We start from the raw sequence: 23,226 nt of genomic DNA on the forward strand, positions 1-23,226 counted from the left end.
GGATGGTCTCGATCGCCTGAGCTCATGATCCGCCCGCCTCGGCCTACCAAAGTGCTGGGATTACAGGCGTGAGCCACCGTGTCTGGCCATAAGTACTTAATGTTCTATTGAATTTATTTATTTTCACCTTTTCAGATTTAAACCATTGATATATAGTGTATAAATTACTTGAGACATTATTAAAAACTAAAGTACAAAATAGTTCTGATTCATTAGCCCGACTTACTGAAAGACATTTATTGATGAAATGCAATAACAAATGTTTATTATTGTTCCTTGCAGTTAAATGTATATGCAGAAAGAAATTGAGGATTAAAGCTATCAGTGTAGTTTGAGGGGAAAAAATTGTAGGAGAGGAGGGATTTTGGTGTTTGTATGTTGTGCTTGTATTCTATACTTGTACCGCTGTTTATGAAAATTAATGTACCTGTTTGGCCACTGGATGCTAATATTTTCAGAATTGCAGACTTAGTACAGGGCTTTTGATTTTGATGTGTATTGGATAAAAATGAGCTTTCTTCTGGAAAGAAGTCTTTCACAGGAGTTTCTTCACCTTAAAGCATGTACTCTCCTTACTCTTACACAAATTAAATGGAAGTGATGTTATTTACTTAGTAAATGCCTGATGATTAAAAAACTGATTTTCCCGAAATTGTATCCCAGTAAAGTTTTTTTTTCCCTCAAACCGAGTGTAGATAAGGTTTGTTTTCTGCTTTGTTCTGGGCATTAAGCTTTTTCAATGTTTTATTACCTTTATGACTTTAATAGTGCATAATATTCTACTGAGTGTTCTATTGAGTTAATGAACTTTTATTTACTTGGTTATTTTCCTCTTTTTAAACATTTCAATACAGTCTTTTAACTTTCAGCTTACCAGTTTGAGTATTGGACCTACAGGAAATTCACAATTATCTAAAATAGTACAGAACTAAAATTGTGTGACTATTTATAGCAAGACAGCTGGTTAAGATTTATCACACTGCATACTTATTAGTCAAATCAGGAAATGGCTGTCCACAGTACTTTGATGATCTGAGTTATAATCTCTTGGGCTGGGATCAGATGTTAGTGCTTTTAAAAAGCCCTAACTATAATTATGATAGATGGTCAGGTTAAGAACTACTACATTCAAGTTAAGATTTGACCTCATGGTTTCCTTGATCTGATAAATTATAAATCTTTTAGTAGTGACCTTCCTCATCCCTCTCCCTGGCCCTCGCAATCTCCTGACCTCACCACTAAGATAGGTTCCTGTATGTTCTCTGGGGCTTTTGCATATCTTCACAACACCATACAGCAGCAACAACTTTTAAACACCATCATATTCACCAAATTTATGTTCATAAACATTGAAAGGTAAGTTTGTAGAGTAACTTCCTGATTGAAATTTAAATTTATAGTAAATAAAATTCAAAATAAAATGGAAAGGGAAAAATAAAATGTTGTATCAGTAATAAAATACTACCCTCCATAATTATTTAATAGTTTATAATGAATGTACAGGGTGAAGTTCCTTTCTCACTTTTTCTTAAGAAGTGATATTCATGTTTTATTGTATACTGAATGATTATTTGAACACTTATTTTTGTGGGCCTAAATATATTTTAAAAGTGGATACTTGCCAATAGGCTAATTCCTTCTAACAAAAGTAATTTTTTTTTTTTTTCAGCAAGATCAGCATTGGACACAGCTGCACGTTGTAAGTATTTCATCTCAATTTTTTATGTGTGATTTATTCTGCCTTATCTTAGGCATATGAGACCTTATATTCAAAGTGTCAGTATTTCAGTGTGAGGAAAAACTGATTTAGAAATGGCTTTTTAAAGTTACAAGGATACTATTTGATTGGACAGCCCAAATACTTTTTGGTAATTATTCATGATGGATGTTTTGTGTTTTTCAGCTCCATTATTATAAGTACAGAAATTGGTGTGAGGAGTAAGAGACAATACTGTACATGGGCAGGTAGTCAGTGGAACATTAGGCTTTTTGTAATGATCCTGGAGGTGACGATTTTTTGTGCATATATGGACTAGAAGTGCAAAGTAACATTCAGAACCTCCCACATCCTGAAATTTAAAAATAAACTCATAGTTAGATAAAATATATTTACCGTAATGAAGTTCGTATTACTTGACCCATTTACGCCCATTATTAATTTGTTTCCTAGGAAGTTCTGGCATCTGTTGTGGGCTTTTTTTTGCTGTTTTTTTAAAAAAAAAATTTTGAGGTTCTTTGAAACCCTCAGGGGAAAAAATTAGCTTGTAATTTAATATATGTGTATTTTGATGTTTTACATAATGCCCTTTGTGGTTTGAGATTTGAAATAAAGTGTGGGAAAGTCTATTAATTTGTTTTCTTTAAAAAGAAATCATATTTTCTCCCCCAAAGCTACAAAGCCTCCCAGATATAAGTGTGGGATCTCAAAAGCTTGCCCTGAGAAACATTTTGCTTTTAAAATGGCAAGTGGAGCAGCCAACGTGGTGGGACCCAAAATCTGCCTGGAAGATAATGTGTAAGTATTTGGTGACTGGAGACTCTAAAGTGTGCTGTTAAATTACAGCCAGTTGAACCTGAGTTTAATGGATATTTTGAAAATGTATTAGGCATACTTTATTAATGGAAAGTGATTTCAGTTTTTATTATACAGTTTTTTTCTCATGAATTCAAGGGGCCTTAAAGTTCTTAAATTTTAATAACACTTATTTGGCTTGATAGAGATAAAAGATTTCCTCTGAGTGAATTCTCTAGATCTGCACTGTTCCATTTACTAGCAACAAAACACAGGTGGCTATTTAATTTTGATCCTTAAATATTAGGAAGAAAGTTAATTCACTTAACTAAAAGTTCGGTTCCTTGATATCCATCACCACATTTCAGGTGTTCAATGGCCACATGTGGCTCATGGTCACCAAATGGAACAGCAGAGAGAGCATTTTCATCATGGCAAAAATCCTATTTGCAACATTGGCCTGGACAATGAATGCGTTCTCTTATAAACCAATATCTTTCATTTAAAATATTTGAGTGCTGCTTGTTGAAGTGTGAAATAACCTCAGTTCCATTGCAGTACAAACTGCTTGCCTCTGAGCTGAATGGTTTCCTATGTCGAAATGCTTTCTAAAGGATGATTTTTAGGATTTTTAGTATCCTACCTCAGTGTCAACTGTTGCTTGCAAGTTCCTGCTGCTGAAATTGCAAACCCTACTTTTAGTTGGTTGCTTTTAATATGCTATTGCCTAGAAAACTAGACATGGGAGCTTATTTAAACTTAATATAAAATAATAAATTTGTCACTAATTATATAGAATAAAGAGATAATTTTATAGCAGAGAGGAGACCTAGGCAGCTTTTCCTGGCTGTTTATATGCCTCTTCTTTTAATATAGAAGCTCTTAAATTTTTATCCTAGCCTCCTTTGCAGGTAGTTAGCTGTAAGAAGTTTATTGAGCCTCATGGGGCAACAGTTTTCTTGTAAAATTAAGGGCTTGAGCTAGATGATCTTTAAGGTCTGTACTGATTTCCTTTATTTTCCTGTATTCTAATGATGATTTACTGTTAATCCATGTGTTTTCTGATTTCTCATTAGGATAGTCCTGTTTTACTGACATGTAATAAGGCACTTGAATTTTAGAAGTTTGTAGGTTTTTGAAAACATTCCCATTTCCACTTTTTATCTTGTTTGGTTAAATAGACCCCAGATTTGATTCTAAATAACAGGAACAAAGTTCTTTTAGAATACCTAACCCATAGATGACCTTGGACATCTATTCTGCCCCCTCGATGCATGTAAATTTTAGTTCAGAGAAGAAGAGATCAGACTATTTTTACTAGCAGGTTTTTAATTCACAGATTAAAACTGTAAACAACAAACCACACTCAGAAAAAAAGCTCAACTGTTTACCCACATGGCCTACAAGTTCCTATGTGTCCTGACCCTTACTCACTTCTCTCCAGATCTTCTTGATCTTGGGACTTTGGAGCACGCTATTCTGTCTAGGATGGTCTTTCCTCACTCCTCACCTGGCTGTCTTCTTGTCCTTTGGTTCTCAGAGTACACTTCACTGTCTTAGAAACTATTCTCTATCCCTCAACCTAAAGTTGAACAGCTAAAGATCTAAGGTCGAAAAGAGAACAGTGTGTAGACAGTGGAGCTTGGTAAAATACATACTGGGCTTAGAGCCAGAGAATTTGCTTCTAGCATGGTGGGCATGTCATGTAGCATTTGTGTTTCAGTTTCTTTAACCATTAAATGAGGCAGGCCACGTATCCATCCTTATTTCAGGAACCATTCTGCCATACCCTTGAGAGATTAAATATTTGGTGGGATTTTATACCCAAGTCTCAGGTTAAAGTCCAAAGAAAGAGTCTTAAGTTTTTTGAGAGTCATTTATTCACCTGTTCAGCCAGTATTTTTGAGCATAATCCCTCCTGTTACGGAACTTACAGTTTAGTAGGGGTGACAAATGTTTTACAAATATGTACTTATAAATTGCGACACCAGGCCAGTTGCGGTGGCTCACACTTGTAATCCCAGCACTTTGGGAGGCTGAAGCAAGTGGATCACCTGAGGTCAGGAGTTTGAGAGCAGCCTGGCCAACATGGTGAAACCCCATCTCTACTAAAATACAAAAATTAGCCAGGCATGGTGGCACGTGCCTGTAATCCTAGCTACTCGGGAGGCTGAGGCACAAGAATCACTTGAACCTGGGAGGTGGAGGTTGCAGTGCGCCAAGGTCACACCACTGCACTCCAGCCTGGGCCACAGAGCGAGACTTTTTTTTTTTTTTTTTTTTTTTTTTTGAGACAAACAAATTGTGACTCCAGCCCTGCAGGGCGGCAGGGTGTGATGAGTACTGGCAAGAGTGGATGGAAAGAGGTGTCCACCTTTGGTCGAGGGTTATGGAACAGTTTCTAAGACACTGATGTGTATTCTGAGATCTGAGGGATAGAAAGGAAGACCATCCTAGACAGGAGGAAAGAGCCTGTTCGAAGGCCCTAAGATTGGGCAGCTCTGGAGAGAAGTGAATTAGGGCCAGGCTGCATTGGAACTTGTAGGCCATGCAGGTAAAGGGTTGAGACTTTTTTTCTGAGTGCATTGAGAGCTTGTGGAAGGATTTCAGATTCAGGCATGTCGTGATTTTACTTATATTGAGAAAAGTTATCTGGCTGCTGTGTAAAATAATTAAGGAAGTGGAATAGAGAGGACAGTTGGAAGGCCATTGTCAGTTACTGCCACAGCTCTTTGATACTGCCTCCCTATTGCTAACAGACTTTATTGCTTATACATTCACTAAAATATATGAGTAGATAATAAAAATAACATAAGCAGATAATTTAATATTTTCAGAGCACCTGCTCTGAGTACATGTAACTCATTTTGGAGACTGCTATTCTTGTGTCTCAATGGGGGCAGTTTTGTTCTCCAGGGGACATTGTAATTTTGGGTTGTCATAGCTTTGGAAGTACTCCTTGTAGAGGCCAGAGATGCTGTTAAACATCTTTCAGTGCAGAGGTCAGCTGGTCCACAAGAATTATCAGGCTCCTAAAATGAGAGGCCAGGTTTGAGAAACTCTGATACAGACAGATGATAATTATGATTAGTATGGTGGTCATAAGTAGATTAAGTCAAAATATATTATGGAGATTAAGATGTGTTTTAAATGTCTCAGTTAGAAATAGAAAATCGCAGGTGTGAACCTAAGGTGTCAGGAGAAACAGTAATTGCAGCTTTTTTTTTTTACTTTACTTTTTTTCTTTTCTTTTTTACCTAGAGACAGGGTCTCATTCTGTTGCCCAGGCTGGAGTACAGTGACGCAATCTTAGGTCACTGCAACTTTGAATGCCTGGACTCAAGCGATCTTCCCACCTCTACCTTCTGAGTAGCCGGGACTAAGGTGCACACCACCACACACAGCTAATTTTTCTATTTTTGTGGAAACGGGGTCCCATTGTGTTGCCCACGCTTGTCTTGAACTCTTGGGTTCAAGCAGTCTTCCCACTTCCACCTCCCAGAGTGCTGGGATACAGGTTTTTTCTTTCTCGTTAGAGCACCCATAGAGCTGACTTATATTCCAATTATAATTTTCATCTAAGGCATATATTCATTTGATTTCAATTTGTATGAATTTGATGTTAGGAATAATTCATTACTTTTGATTTTAATGGTAATGTTTGCTGCAAGAATATGAGATTATTTTGAGGGTTTTTTTTTTTTTCTTAACAAGGGATCAATGTTTTTGGCTATGAAGGCAAAGAGGTAAAATCAAGATTATTATATAGGTACTTATATAATCATTTAAAATGTAACCATTGAAAAATGTAAAAACTGTTCTAAACTCATGAGTAGTAAAACAAAACAAATAAAAAAACCAGTTGGCGGGATTTGGCTCGTGAGCTATAGTTTGCCAAGCCCTGCTTTAAACTAACCATCCTAAGAGGTAGTAACTAGAACATGGAGTAGCTATTTGAAACAAAACTATACTTGAAGATATCAATTATTTCTACAGATGATATAATCATTTCCTTTAGAATTTTGCCTGGAGATGTGGGGAGGGGCACCTTATATTCATGAAGGATGAAAGAAAATATCTCAACTTGTGTTAGTAAGGGTGACTAACCTTTATACATTTTAAATATCATTGGGTTTTTTATTTGTTAGAGATTTTCTGTTTGAATTTCAGTTTTTAAAAATTGATAAGCTGCTGCCCTCTTGTGGGAAGCCTATGTCATTGTGCTTCTTTGTTACCTTTATTTCTTTGCTTTATGGTAGATTTCAGTCTGTAAAATGCAACATCATACCCCTAGATGATCTTTACTTGGAAAAGTCACTCTGGCACTTAACCTGTTAATCGCAGCAGTTACTTCTTAATGATAGAGTTTACTTATTGAATGTATTTCTGAAGGAAACAGAACAATGCATTTTGAAACTTCTCTTTGGTGCAGCTGAGCCAATAGTTAAGTAATGAAGCATAGAACTTTTTAAATGTATGTGCTCCAAACTAGTGCTTTTAAACAGCTTTGAGATGTAATTCACATGCCATCCATTTCACTCATTTATATTATACAGTCAGTGGCTTTGTATATTCACAGATATATGCAATCTCTGCCACAGTCAATTTTAGAACATTTTTATATCTCAGAAAGAAACTCTGTACCCCTTAGCTAATACCCTTCTGTGCCTTTCTTGTCCTGCCCCACTTCTCCACCCTCAAACCCTAAGTTAACCATTAGTTTACTTTCTGTCTTTATAGATTTGCCTGTTTTGGACAGTTCATATAAGTGGTATATAATATTTGGTCTTTTGTGATTGGCTTCTTACCGTAATGTTTTCAGTCTTCCTCCATGTTATATCATGTATCAGAACTTCATTCCTTTATATCTGAACGATATTCCATTGTATGGACATACCACATTTTGTTTACCCATTCATTAGTTGGTAGACATTTGAGTTGTTTCCACTTTTTAACTATAATGAATAACATTAACAGAAACATTTATGTACACATTTTATGTGGACATATGTTTTTATTTCTTTATACTCCCGGGGAGTGGATTTTGTTTCAGATGGTAACTCTGTTTAATTATTTGAGGGACTGCCAGATTGTTTCCCAAAGTGGCTGCATCTGTTTGCATTTCCACCAGCAGTGTATGAGGGTTCCAATTTCTCCACATCCTTGCCAACACTTGTAATTATCTGACTTACTGATTATAGCCAGCCTCGTAGGTGTGAAACGAAATCTCATTTGCATTTCCCTGATGATTAGTGATGTCTAGCGTCTTTTTGTGTGCTTATTGGCCATTTGTATGTCTTCTGTGGAGAAATGTCTATTCAAACCCTTTGCCCATTGATAAATTGGATTGTTTCTTTATAATTGAGTTGTAATTTCTCTTTTGATTAATGTTTGCATGATATGTCTCTTTCTACCCTTTTACTTTCCACTGCCTATATGGTTATATTTAAAGTGAGTTTCTTGTAGACAGTGTGTAGTTGGTTCCTGTTTTAATTCACTGTGCCAGTTTCTGTCTTAATTTGGTATGTTGAAACTCTTTTCATTTATAATAATGATTAATATGTGAGGGTTTAAGTCTACTATTTTATTATTTGTTTTTATTTTCTCTTTTTCCTGCCTTCCTGTGAGTTACATGAACATTTAAAAAAGTGTTTCTTTTGATTTATTTATAGTATTTTTGAGTGTATCTCCATATAGCTTCTTTAGTGCTTTCTCTCTTTACAGAAAAAGTTTGCAGACTCAAGTTCTAGACTTTAGGTCTTCAAGTGAGGGAGAAAATATTATGCAGATTAAATTGGAAAATATGTCATATCTATATCTGTTAAATGGTGGATAGCACCAAAAATATAGGCAGTAGTCTTCCAGTATTTGAAAACTTATTATCTGATTCAGTCGTCATTGACAGGCAAGTGGAATTTTAACATGAATCTTCATTATTTGTTTTTCTTTATTTTATCTTACTCATTAGCATAGATCCAACATTTGTTAGAACTGAGCTCATTCATCAATTGCAACCATAATTTAGCTGCTGATGTGAGTTGTTTGAAAAATCAACTAAAACATTCTGTGAGAATCAATTGACTGAGATTTATAATAAAGTACATTGTAGATTTTATTTGTGAAATTGTGCACTATACATCCTTCATATCAGTAGTTTATAATAAATTATGTGCCTATGTGTGTATATGATTCTGTCAATATATGGACATGTGTGTGCACGTGTTGTCACATTTTGCATATTGCCTCTCTCTCCTAAACACAGACCAGTTGTTAAATATTTAACAGCACACCACTGGGAGTATTACTATTACCTTGAAGTTTTGAGTTAAAAGAACTCACAATTTTAGTTTAATAACTCTGATTTGAGCAGTTGAACAAACTGAACTGATAACCAGCAAATGTGTCACCGGTACCTTACATTTTACAGTGTCATTGTCTTTATCTAGTGGTCAGAGCTGCCCGTGGAAGTCAATTATCTCAGGTAGTCACCATGTAAGTGACTGTTATTCAATGCCGTAATTTCATGAGTGCAATATTTCTTCTTAGTGTGGAGGAACTTTACGGTGATAATCACTAGGAGAATGTTCACAATTAGGTAAAACATTCAGGAAAGAGTGCTCCCTCACTCTGTTAGCTTTTAGATTTTAAAAGATGGGGGTAGTATCTCACTTCTGTTTCATGTCACGCTGGTATTGAAGAGAGCAGAAAGGAGATTATCTTTTGTTTGATACCTGAAGAATGGGGCAGAATATGTGCTTAATGTACGTTTTAAGAGTAATCTGAAGCAGTGCAGCACAAAAATGGTCTATTATTTCAGGCCTAATATTTTTTAATATATATTTCTATTTGTGAAATATTATTTAAGGACATTGCCTTAAAATTATTCAGTATTAGACTGTCTTCTCTGAGTTAGTAGAGATCTTTTTAATTTCCTCTGCAGCACTGAACAATTGAAAATGTGTATAATATTCCTAACCTTTTTTGCAAGACTTTATTTTTCTGATATGTCATTGTACAATATTTAATTCTAAATTTATTTCAATTTCTCCCCCTTCAGTTTAATGAGTGGTGTTAAGAATAATGTTGGAAGAGGGATCAATGTTGCCTTGGCAAACGGTAAGAACAATTATTTTAGCCTATGGATGTAATCATTTTTCTGTCCCGAAGTAAAATGCAGTATCAGAGGATCAGGTTAGAAAGTGCTGCTCTTGATGATAAAGCCCTCTCTCCCATCCCTGCCCCACAAAAAAATCTATAGGTGGAGACTTGGTGTCTAAGAATTTATAGTGTGTTGCTTGAAAGTATCCTAACTTGCTATGCAAGAACTTCCCATGAGATTGTCATAAAACAAGCAGTCTAACATCACATCACATTGATAAAATCTTGCTTCGAATTTTGCAATCCTAACATAATAGGAAGATAGGTTGACAGGATTAAAGGTGTGTAAAATGACAAAGGATAGTGGACTATTAAATGGTGTAGGCAAAGGAACAAAGAATAAGAATTTATTGTAATTTTTCATTATCGGCCACATTCTTCTGATAGCTTAATTAGTATGAATAAGTTCATTGCATCCTGAACATCTCAAATTTTCCTTCAAAATCAAATCTGAAAACCTGAAACCATGAAGTAAAGCCTAACTGCATATTGATCTTCTCTGTTCTGGTACAATAAGTATTCCATAAAGCTGTGTAGGATGGTTATAAGATATATAGGATGGTTAGAAACCACTGTAGTTTCATAGTGTAGAAAAATATGTTTTACTACTTTCACAACAAGAGGTAAATTTTTATGTTTCTACTTTCTTCATTTCCTTAGGTAAAAGGTTCAGCATCTATTTGTCTATTTCATTAATAGCAAAAAATACATTTTATAGAGCAAGTTAGTGTAAATTTTATTGTAAAAACTGATTTAATGTAGAAAATGGCATCTGATTCAAGGAGATACTTCTTTTCTGTAAAAGGTTTACTTTTGAGTAATTTTAAACTAACAGAATATGGAAACAAGGATGACATATATCTAACTGAATTGGAATGGTCCACAGTCAGTAATAAACTTCTATTTATCCTTTGGCTTAAAAAATTAATGAGAAAGTTGTATTAAAAAATTACTCTTTAAAAATATATTTCAGGTGTGTATGATTCAGATTTTAAGTTGTTCTCAAAGTAATTCCTTCTCTGCTAGTGAATTCACATCAATCATTGGATAAGATTATTGGTTTTACAGTGTATGATGTATTTCAGATGCATAATTTGATATGAATTTAATCTCTTTTAGGAAAAACAGGAGAAGTATTAGACACTAAATATTTTGACATGTGGGGAGGAGGTAAGTGTAAATAACATATGACTCTGTGTTCTTTTGCTGGCACTGACTTAATCACCTCAATACAATGTAGTCCATTAATGAGAGAATGATGATGCTATTTGTGTTAGTTCATTTTGTTTCCCTTACTTTCTGTTCACTAAATGTCCGGCTGTATTTAAGTTATCATTCATGTTTTATATACTTTGTTCTTCTTAGAAGAAAATTTTTGTGGTATGTAATTGAAGACAGTAATATCAAAATTGAGATTTAAAAAAAAATTTCATCTTGTTTTCTACAGGACAACCAATTCAAAAGTTTGGGGCTCCTTTAGGTTTCTGTCTAAAATTAAAAAAAAAAAAAAAAAAAACCCAGAATAACCAATGTAAGCATTCCTAAGTGATGGAAATTGATTTTTTTACATGTGATTTTTCAGTCTTAAAAATATCATAACTAGGAGCATTAGAAAGACATGATAAACTATCAGTTTTAGAAAAGCAATCCTATTATTCATCACAGTTCTACCCTCTGACTTGTGGCTAATTTTTTAGGTAGATGAATATTTGAGGGAAGAAATAGAATTTTCTTTCTTGTTAACTGGATGTAAAGCAATCCACAGATATTTTCCCTTTCCATATTTGGAAGTCCCACAAGGAGTGGGAAGAAGTTACCAGCATGTAGAGGCAAGGGACTGGCACCCCAAAGAAGAACGCTGCCCAGAAGGATGGGTTTTTTCCCTCAAGTTTGAAGGGAGGCCAACACTGGTTTATCTTTCGATTCTGTAATTTGGGAGATTTATCAGTATGAGGATCTCCTCAGCACCTCCCCATTCCTTTTATATATTCCCTAGAAGCCAACAGCTATTAGGCTTCCTGAAATTCATGTTAAGAGTTCTCAGATAATTTAGCTTTTCTAACATATTTTCAGCTTGTAATAAGATCCATGTAGCCGGATGCGGTAACTCACGCCTGTAATCCCAGCACTTTGGGAGGCTGAGGTAGGCAGATCACCAGGTCAGGAGATGGAGACCATCCTGGCTAACATGATGAAACCCCGTCTCTGCTAAAAATACAAAAATTAGCTAGGTGTGGTGGCATGCACCTTTAGTTCCAGCTACTTGGGAGGCTGAGGCGGGAGAATCCCTTGAACCAAGGAGGGAGAGGTTGTGGTGAGCCGAGATCATGCCACTGCACTCCAGCCTGGGCGACAGAGTGAGACTCCATCTCAAAAAAAAAAAGATGCCGTATATTATTTTGTTCCTAAATAAGGTTAGGAGAACATTGCATAGCTGTCAAAGCTGTATAAACTTAAAATGTGACCATTGATTTTAGATTCTAAAGGCATAAATTGGTCCTGCCAAAATTTGTTGATAGAAACAGTCTTACAAAGCTGTTGTTGAAATCAGTCATGTGACCAGGAGCTCTGGCATTCCCTACTTCCCTTGTCACAGGTAGATTAATTACCACTAGAAGCATTCTTCTAGTTAGGAAATTGTTGCAGTTTATTGCCACCTTTGCATTTCAGTGGAAGTAATTTGTTAGCTGCCTTGTTATATCTTTTTGAATTGAAAATGCTATTATGAAATATAATCAGTTATCAAAAATCTTTGGAATCTTTGCTGCGGAAAGAAACTGAGTACATTTGAAGTAACCCAGTTTTGGAGTTGAATTAGACTTTAGAGCTATAAGGAATCCTGACGCTGTAAAGAGTTCAAGATGTTAAGTGGTTTGTAGAATCTGACCTATATATGTGGCATCAACAGTTTATAGTCACTGAAGTGGTTTATTTTGGAGTCCTTGTGGATTTTGATTGAGTAGATAAAATGAGTAGTGACTGTAATATTTGCTACAATTAGTTTGGCTTTTAGTGATCACCTAACCTATATTCCTTCTCCCAGTTTATAGCAAGTGATATACCTAAAATATTCTTTAAATCTGTGCGTATATGTATTTTTAGATTTTCTAAAAGTTACGGATATCTTTGAGAATCGGAGAAAAGCTGTGTATCCGCTTTCTAGTAAAGTACCTATACAAACAATGTTATGCTTTTTTTCGTTTTGGGTGTGTTTTTTTGTTTTGTTTTGTTTTGAGACAGGGTCTTGCTGTGTCACCCAGACTGGAGTGCAGTGGTGTGATCTCAGCTCACTGCAACCTCCACCTCCTGACCTCAAAGCAGTCCTCCTGCCTCAGCTTCCTGAGTAGCTAGGACTACAGGCATATGCCACTAAACTCGGCTGATTTTTAAATGTTTTTGTTGAGATGAGGTCTCACTATATTGCCCAGGCCGGTTTCAAGCTTCTGGGCTCAAGCGAGCCCCAGCCCTGACCTCCCAAGGTGCTGGGATTACAGATGTGATTCACTGTGCTCAGCCCATACAAACAATTTTACATACACTTAGGGAGTCCAGAAACCTCCTTTTCAGGATCTCAATTGTTCAATCTGAGAGATCTCTAAATTTCTTACTTCATAAGTCATGCTTTAACGTGACTTTGCTATGGTATTTTTCTCTTAGCCCCAGGAATATCAGTACAAAAGACACAGGATAAATCAGGAATGGGATGGGAAATTATAAGTTGATGCTGGGATTATATTAAGGGACAAACTTAACAGTTTTTAAACGCTTAATAAGATTTGTCTGTCTTTTGGATTACATTGGAAATTATTGCTTTACAGATACTTCATGTTTTATAATACTACTTTTAGAGATTATCAAGATGGTTATTCAGTCATTTTTTAAAAACCTCAACACTTTCTTTTTCTTCAGATGTGGCACCATTTATTGAGTTTCTGAAGGCCATACAAGATGGAACAATAGTTTTAATGGGAACATATGATGATGGAGCAACCAAGTATGTAAACTAGAAACTTTACAGAACTTTTTGGAGCTATAATTTGTAATTATGAAAGCAATGCATTTTCATAAAAAAAAAATCTGTAACATAAAGCAAAGTAATCAAACTGCCAGATAAACACAACTTAACAATTTTTTTTTTTTTTACTTTGCCTCCTTCCTGGTTTTCTATGTAAATGTTTATCACACATATATTGTCATGAAGTTAGAATCACATCATATATAACATTTTTTATGCTTTCATGTTCTGCTTTTTAACATTCTGAAATTGTTTTTCCTGGCATTAATATTCTTCAGTAGCATTTTTATGGTTCATCAGCAGTTGTGGGCTCACCTTTATTTAAAAGTTTCCCTATTATTATGTCATTAGGGTAAATTTCAAGAAATTGAGCTAATTGTCAAAGATACAAGTGTGCTGTATTTTAAATAAGTTTAATAAATAATACTTTTTTAACTTTTTCTTAAAATAGTATATGTTGTAAAAATTTGGAAAATACAGAAAAGCGCAAAGAGACCAAGTTCCAGTCCATCTCACTACCCACTGTAAACATTGATGATATTTTAGTTTCCATTCCAGATGACTTAACACACATGTTTTTTTGGCTTTAACTATTTAGAATGCTAGTATTTATAGCACATCTCTTCACTTACGTGGTGAATATTTCCCCTTATTAGTAAATATTCTTTATAAAAAATGTTTATGCCTGCCTAGTCTGGTTTTTAAAATGTCATGATTTATAACCTGTTTAATGGGCTGCCTGTTGCTGGACCCAGGCTAGTTCCAATTTTCGTACTTAGCAAAATATACTGTCTTAGAAATGTTTAAACAGTCCATATCTATTTCTTTAAGATAGACTTTTTTTTAAAAGTAGAAATGATCAATTAAAGGATGTGCAACATGTTTTTAAAAATGGATTTTTAAAAATTTTTTACCAATTTTATATTTTTCTCAGAAGTTCCATGGCACCGATTGTTAATTTTTTTAAGTTTCTATTTTAAGAGTTTGAAACGGTATCTTAGTCTACTATGCCTTTATTATTGAGATTGGATTTTTTTCACAAGTGTTTTATTATTTTTTTTTTTTACCCTTTTATGTGAATTGTCTTTTGACCATTCAGCTTGGCCTATATTGACTTGTAAGACTCCTTTATGTTTTAAGGATATTAACCATTTCTAATGTAAAAAGAAATATATTTATTGTACATTATTTGCTTTTAATTGTGTTAGTGTAGGGTGCCTTTTGAATTTTAGAATTTTAGACTAATGCCTATATAGTCTATGTATTTTTCTATCAGTCTGATCTACTTGTATACTTGAGAAGTATTTTTCCACCTCCAGATTAGATATTTAGTAGATTTTTCTCTTCCAATGATTTTACTGTTTTCATGTATTTTTAAAAACCCATTTGTAATTTCCCCATGACATACAATGCCTGTGTTCTTATGTAGATGTGGCTTTATCTCTGGAATTTCTGTTCTGTTCCATTCACTTGACCTATTTATCTCTGTTCCAAAAAGACACTATTTCAATTATTTTAAAATTGTTTTATAAAAGTAATTGGACTTCATGCCTCTCTGGTTGAGATTAAATCCCCTTTAATATTCTTTCTAGAAAAAAATAATTTTTTCTCTGACTTTTCTTAAGACGACTTATCCAAGGATAAAAAACATCCTTTATAGCTTTTAATTGACAGAACCTTAATATGACAAGATTTATACAGAAATGTGCCATGTCTTTTTAATGTATTGATTTTTATAAATGTATTATTTTATAGCTACATTATCACAGATTTACATGAAGAAAACAGTGCTACTTTATAAATGTTTGTAAGCTGAAGTAATTTCATTGACATTGTGCATTTTATCGGGTTCAACTAAGAATATATTAAATCCATAAATTGAAGGTTAACACAAAACTTGCCTATTCAAGCATTTTCATCCATTTAAATAGAATGAAACACGATGTAATTAGGCTCTCATCAGCAAACAGGTAGCTAACTGTTTGCTTTTGCTGAGAGAATAGGCTATTATGTGTAAAATTTGAAGTTTTAACATTAAAAAGAAAACGCCCCACTTTTCTGAATTGATAAACATGACCTCCTTTTTTCACCAGATTATTTTGTTATACCTGATGGGAATCAGAATTGCTCCCCTTAATCTGCTAATATGCCAACAATAAATTGTAACCACAACTAAGAACTAGGGGAGGAATGATGTTTACTTTTTAACTGCTATTTTTTTGGTGCCCATTAAATGCACCAAAAGCAGCTTTGGAAGAGAGAGTTCAACCTCTAGGGCAAAAGGAAAAATCTAAACTTTAATTTCTTTACATTTGGTCACCTGGTTAATATATGATTCATCTTCTGTGAATTTAAATGAATTGAGTTGTATGAGTTTGGGGCACATGAATTTATATTTCAAATATTTCCTTTTTCTAAATACTGGTAAAAGAAATTGTAAGCATCATATCTTTTATACTGAAATGGACAACATCCTTATGAAAAGCAATCTACATCTATTATATATAAATACCTTTTATCTTGGCAAGTGTCTGATTGTGGCACATTTGCAGTGATTTACCAGTTGTGTTGTATACCCTCTCTTATATATGAATAGAAATCTTGCTTACTGCTGCTGATGTGTTATGGCTTTTCCTTATTTAAGGCCATTGAATTTTACCTCATTTTCTTCCACTTATACTCAAGAAAGTTAAGTGTGTAAACTGAATGTCCCAGCTCTGTCCAAGAGAGAAAGTTGGGTGGCATGTTGACCAGAGAAAGCAGTACCCAGCTCTCTCTCTCTCGTCGTCTCTGATCCTAGTTTCTTTTAATCATAATGAGCCCGTTTTGCAGTGCTGTGAACTTCAGCAGATTGACTAGGACTAATCTTCATCACATTATTTCCCAGAGTGTGTTTGGTAGAACCCCAGTCCTTGACAGGTACATGTAATGGTCAAAGAAGTTTGAGGATGGTGCCTTATATTGTACCCCTTTTGGGGATTCACAGTGAATAGCTCTGAAGTTCTGCCCTAAAGAAACTTCTTTTCCTTTGTTAATCATGGTGTTTCTTGATTCTGTGAAGCCCATTTAAAAAACAAGATAGAGAAAAACATACATCTAAGAAAACTTACACTTCAGGGAGTACAGTTATCTAATGATGCCTACTTTCCACCCCGACCCTTACTAAAATGAGTTGTTCTTTGTTTGTAAAGGAGATAATGGTTTGAATGAGCAAGCTAAACTTGCCAATTGTATTCTTCCTTTTGGAGAGAATACTCTATGACATGTTATGCCTAAGTGAAGGCTTCAATATGAATGTCTTAGAGTAAGAAGGGATCTTAAAGGTCACCTAAAGCAGCATTGGAGCCTAGGCAAGATTCCCTTGTTCTCTATGAATACATCTACTTAACCCCCTACCTACTTAATGTTTCAGTACCCTTTTATTTCTCCATTTGAAATAGATCGAAACAAAATATTCACAGGACAATGTTATGTTCTCAGAGTGGTCTCCCTCTAAATTCTGCCTGATGTTCTTTAATTTGGATAGATGGAACAACAAAACAGTAAGTGTATTCCCCAAATCATTTGATACTTCAGGTATTTGAAGCTAACTGGTATTTTTCTTTTAGTTTTCTCTTTTTCCGGCTTAATACACAGGCTCTTTTAACTTTTTATCATGTATAGCTTCTAATTTGTTTCATCCTCCTGGCTGGATTTCTTAGGCATTCTCTAGTTGATTATTGTCTCTCTTAAAATGAATGCATCACATCAAACACAGGGTTCCAGATGTGGTCTGGCCAGTACAAGGTCCAATGCAGATGCTAGCTTACCATGTTTTAGAGATTACATTTCTTTGAATATTCATGCAGACTAGAATTGTATTAGTTTTCTTTAAACAGTCACATTACATTTTTGGTGTGTGAGTTTTTGGTCAAGTTAAATTCTCAGATCTTTTTATTTGATCTCAGGCTTTTTTTTTTCTAAACCACTGTCAAATCAGGTCTTTCTCTCCATTCAGAACTTGATTTTGTTTAATCTAAATGAAGGCCTTTATTTTCATTTATCCTTGTTAAATTTAATTTTGCTGATTTAGGCCCACTTGGTCTTGATTCTGACATTCGTCCTGTGAAGTTTCCATGATCCAGGCTTTGTACTCTCTCCAAAGTCATGCTTATGTCTAAATATAAGTCATTGATAAAAATGTTTACCAAGGGTGGTGTGCCACCCTGCTAGCGGCTTCCTCCAAGGGATACATCTTTTAATCAACTGCAGAAACTACTTTTCAGACAGCTGCCAGTGTACACTACCAGGAATACCATCCAGCTGCTATTTCATTATTTTATGCATAGAGGTTATTTTCCGAGATTATCACATGCTCACTTGAAATTCATGGACTGTGCTAATTACAATACCCTGATCTATTGCCTGAAAACCTCTTCAAAAGCTGAAATAGTTGAGATGACGTTAACTTGACTTGACTTATTTCCCTCTCCTTCCCACTAGTTTCCCTTTGTTCCCCTTTCTTTCCTTATTGCTTTTTAATGCTCGCAGGATCTTTTTGTCATCCCTTCAAGGATTTTGTTAGGAATTCACATTAGTTTTATTGGACCATTATTTCTAAAATTTTCTTGCCTTTTTTGAAAACGGGGATATTTTGCTTTTAATGTCTTAGCATCTCTCATTTTCCATGATCCTTCTGAAATAACTGACACTACCTTGATGATTATTTCAACAAGTTCCTTTACAATCTAAAAGTGTGGAGCTGGGGAGGGGGTTTACAGGACTGGAGGCTTAAATTTACCTTAGAGCACTTACATGGACTTCTTGAGCTACTATTCCCTTTTTATGTTGATCAAAGAATGTTTGCCTCCCTGGAAAAGATAGTCATGCTTTGATCTGATGGTATATCATTCTCGTGAAACAGTGAGTCCCTTTGTTATTCACACTTAGTAGCAGAAGCTGTTTCTGTGTGTTTTAATAATTTTATGAGTTTCATCTCATTCTGAGCACTACAGGTCTTCCTGGTGAGTAGTATTAAAAATGTTGTCATTAGTAATGTGGTTTGCTTTGTATTTTTGCACACTTCCTTTCTTAAGTTTGAGCCCATCATAAAACATTCCTTTATGGTAGCACTAATTTAGAAACTATGTTCCATTTTTTTCTGGGAGTGTTAGCAATTATATAGTGAAAATTACAGAGTTTTTCTGTTTGTTTTTAAAGAGTCGTATTCCCTCATAGAAATTTCTAGTCTGAACTTTGTATAATATGTTCTTTTTAAAGTCTAGGCTGGGTCGCCATTTATGCCTTATATAGTTAGCATTTCTTACTCTTCAACGCCCTGAGGTAATATGGTGATTTTCTTCCAGAGTTTCTGGCATTTCTCCTTCCCAGCTTGTTCTTCCCTATTAATCAGAATTGAGCCGCTAATATTGTCCTTCTTGCTTTCTGTGCTTCCAGAAAGGCAACATTGGCTTGGTTTGATGGTGCAACTGTAGGACTGTCCGATGTGCCTCCTTTCCCAGCAAGGATTGAGGCAGAACCCACAGACTCCTGTGTCCAGTTCTCACTTCCTCCCTTTCTAGTTTAGATTGCCTCTAGGCAGCAATTGTCTTCTAGCAAAACCTGATACCGTTCTCAAACTCAGGGTGCTCCTATGTGGAATAAAAAGCTTGTATCTCCAGCCTTTATGCTATATAAAAATATATTTGCTGCCCTGACTTTTTTTAAAAAGGGGCATTTTGACATTTCCTGTCTATTCAATTAAACACTGGCTATGTTACATGATTTTAAACTTTTGAAATGTAAAAGTTTTTTTACTTAAATAGAAGATATCTAAAAATAATAATAAAATTATCCACCAAATTCTATATAGGCAGATCAGAAAGTGTTCGAAGTCATTGACAAAATCATCTTGTTGTAAAACTTTAATTAGATATACACGGGGCTATGTGTTAGACATCCCCCAAATCACCCCCAGTTTTGACAGTTCTCCAGTAGGTCTCATGGCTGTGATTTGTTAAAGCAAAAATACACAAAGCAAAATCAGCAAAGGGAAAAGGTTCATGGGACAAAGTCTAGGGGGGAAAAAAGGAGCCTTCTCCCAAGTGGAGTCAAACAGGACATGCTTGCTTCTTCCAACAGCCAGTTAGGACAACACATGGGAAATGTTGCCTGCAAGGAAGCTTATTAGGGACTCAGTGCCCAGGGATTTCATTAAGGGCTGGTCATGTAGGCACCCTCTGCCTAACCTGTTCCAAAATACCAGACTCTCAGAGAGAAAACAAGTGTTTAGCATAAATTGCATTGTTTTTGCCCATACTTTAGACACAGTGAACCATTCTTAACAGTTTTGAAAATGATAGGAGCCCTCCCCAAATCCAAGTGGCCAGATGCCAGCCAGGGGTCAGTCTTGCCAGTAGGCCTTTCTAAGCTCAGGCCTGCTCTGTTAATGCGTATCTGCGCAGGATCTCATTATCTTCTAATGGAAAAGCAAGGAAAAAGATTAATGGAGTTAAAACATAAAGCTCAGTCTTTAAGTTTCTCCTAGATCTCTGGCTTGATTGTAAGTCAGCTTGGTTTATTTATACAGATCATAATGGTCACTTCTGAAATTCAGGAGTACAAAAATCAGAATGCCTGACTGCCCTTCAACATATTTCTTAGTTGTTGCAAAATTCTTGGATAAGATTTTACTTTTGGCAGGGGGCTAGACCTGCATTTGGATAACCTCCTACTTTGCAGGGAGTTTTTCCTGTATAAAGCAATCTCTTAACATTTGTGAACTTCACATTCATTATTTCAGCTGTTTATGAGCCACCCTAAAGGCCTAAGAGATATCGGTTATAATTTTTTTGAGATGTAAATGTGAATGGAACCCCAAAGCCTCTGCAGGAGGCAGTCCACTTAGCTGACCACTGAGCCTACTGCCTGTGCTCTGCACATTTCAATACTATTTATTCTTGTTACAGCAGCAAAACTCATCGCTAGTGCTGATGATGCAAGTGTGGACTTCTATAAGATAATTAGAAATAGAACATTTGGATAAACTACACAAGTGGAATTTGACAGTCTTTTAGATCCATGGCATCCCAGTAGCATTTGGAAACAAGAAAACAAGGTTCAGGTGACAATTTTGGGGCATTTCCCTCTAGCACAAAGGTTGCTTATCAAGTGAACAAACAAGTGAAAAGTGATGGATAATTCATGTAAGGATGGGCACAGGAAACGGCTGCAGAGGAACTGTGGAGGGAAAGCCAGCGCATATGCACAGATTTCATGTGAAGTCTTCACAATCTTCACAGAGGCTGAGATTGGTTCTTCTGCACAGTCATTTCACTTCTTTTTAGTTCACTTGGCTATAAATGTACCACTTTATATAGGAAGTGAATCTGAAAGGCTAAATACTCCACAGGCTATGGCTTATTTTCTTGTTGATTCTAATGAACTTCCTCCAGGTGGACAGCAGTGCCCAGGCTGTGGCCAAAACAGCTCCACAGACCCCACGGATGTGGCTCACATCAATCACGAAAGTTTAATGATATATGTAGTTCTTTCCTGTTTTATGAAGCTTTTTTTAAGAAACCATGAGTATCCCTTTTTCTTTAGTTAAATGAGAACTGTTCTATGTAGTGTTTCTTTCACTAAGATATTAAAGGAGCTAACTGATACTAGCATGAGATGTTTGAAAGAACACTGTAGAATGAATAAGTACCTTCCTCACTGACTTTCCTGCTGTTTGAAAGTATAAAACTTGCCTTGCCTCAGGTTTTAGCAGAACAAACCTCTCTGAGTGACTTATTAGAGCTATCTTTTGTGCAGTATATAGGACTCAGTGCCAAATAGGTGTACAGGTGGCCCTTAGTTAATTTCTTCTTCTTCTTCTTCTTCTTCTTCCTTCTTCCTTCTTCCTTCTTCCTTCTTCCTTCTTCCTTCTTCTTTCTTCTTCTTTCTTCTTCTTTCTTCTTCTTCTCTTTCTTCTTTCTTCTTCTTCTTCTTCTTTTCTTCTTCTTTTCTCCTTCTTTTCTCCTTCTTTTCTCCTTCTTCTCCTTCTTCTCCTTCTCCTCCTTCTCCTTCTCCTTCTCCTTCTCCTTCTTCTCCTTCTTCTCCTTCTTCTTCTCCTTCTTCTCCTTCTTCTCCTTCTTCTCCTTCTTCTCCTTCTTCTCCTTCTTCTTCTCCTTCTTCTCCTTCTTCTCCTTCTTCTTCTTCTTCTTCTCCTTCTTCTTCTTCTCCTTCTTCTTCTCCTTCTTCTTCTTCTCCTTCTTCTTCTCCTCCTTCTTCTTCTCCTCCTTCTTCTTCTCCTTCTTCTTCTTCTCCTTCTCCTTCTTCTCCTTCTCCTTCTTCTCCTTCTCCTTCTTCTCCTTCTCCTTCTTCTCCTTCTCCTTCTTCTCCTTCTCCTCCTCCTCCTCCTCCTCCTTCTCCTCCTCCTCCTCCTCCTCCTCCTCCTCCTCCACCTCCACCTCCTCCTCCTCCCCCCTCTAGCTAGCATTTATCTACTGAGTTTCTTTTCTCCTTAGAGATAAAGGAAAGAAAATCATTGAACATTAGGATGATCGATTACACAAAATTTTTTAGTGACATCTTTCAATTAGTAGTTACCCTAGTGGTTGACTTTTGTCACTGCTCCTCCTGCTAGTAGACATTTAGCTGCTATGTGGTTAATATTTTCATTTTTATTAAGTAACCACTTGGCAGTTATCACTGAAGTACAATTTATATCCCTGTTCTCAAAATTCATTTTGTTTTAAATAAAACATAGTGTTAGAAACATATAGATTTTTGTCAGCATTTACCTTTATTCTGGTCAAATGTAATTTACAGAGGGTTTAGTGGAGATTCAAAAAGATTATTAATTTTATAAAAGTATTGATTGCTTAAGACCTTGGATTAGCCTGAGTAGACATCTACTAACTGTGGTATCCCTTATTTATTTGATGAGTATAATTTAAAAAGTTAAATGAAGGTGAATTGTTGTGAAATAAAAACCTAACAGGTACTTTCTAATAGAATAAACTTCAAATTAATTGTTGGATTTCATGTCTTTTGTCACTAAAGAATTCAACCGGTAGAAATGTTACTCTGTGACAAAAAAGTTATTTTCCAAAATGTTCTGTTATTTAGTCTCATTTTGTCTCATGTTTTGTGTTAATATCCTAGTGAATCAGTATTTGCATACAGTACCCTCTGTTTATTGTTGTATTCTTTCTCTCCCTCTTCAAGACTCAATGATGAGGCACGGCGGCTCATTGCTGAATTGGGGAGCACATCTATTACTAATCTTGGTTTTAGAGACAACTGGGTCTTCTGTGGTGGGAAGGGCATTAAGACAAAAAGCCCTTTTGAACAGGTTAGTGTCTTAGACTCTCAGAATTAACAAAAACAAATTCTATGAAACCTTACGGTACATATTCCCATCCCAGCTATTTGAAAATCAGATAAAGCAGATAGTAAATATGATCATATATTTGTCATAAATTCTTGGTAATCAGTTATTTGAAATAACCATCGTACTTTTCAATTCAAAACTTAAAAATTCTGCACGGGAATATTTTTTCCTACAGGACAA

General features: G+C 35.5%; 1 protein-coding gene across 1 annotated transcript in view; it reads left to right on the plus strand.

Moving 5' to 3' along the window:
• Window positions 1-23,226, plus strand: part of LOC105475291 (FAM3 metabolism regulating signaling molecule C) — a 47,678-nt gene that overhangs the window by 22,407 nt on the left and 2,045 nt on the right. Inside the window, exons 4-9 of the mRNA XM_011730385.2 lie at window positions 1,670-1,699; window positions 2,392-2,515; window positions 9,570-9,628; window positions 10,790-10,840; window positions 13,580-13,664; window positions 22,881-23,007. Coding sequence (XP_011728687.1) covers window positions 1,670-1,699; window positions 2,392-2,515; window positions 9,570-9,628; window positions 10,790-10,840; window positions 13,580-13,664; window positions 22,881-23,007 — 476 coding nt within the window. The remainder of the gene's footprint in view (window positions 1-1,669; window positions 1,700-2,391; window positions 2,516-9,569; window positions 9,629-10,789; window positions 10,841-13,579; window positions 13,665-22,880; window positions 23,008-23,226) is intronic.

This window comes from Macaca nemestrina, chromosome 4 (assembly GCF_043159975.1).
Source record: "Macaca nemestrina isolate mMacNem1 chromosome 4, mMacNem.hap1, whole genome shotgun sequence".
Classification (NCBI taxonomy): domain Eukaryota; kingdom Metazoa; phylum Chordata; class Mammalia; order Primates; family Cercopithecidae; genus Macaca; species Macaca nemestrina.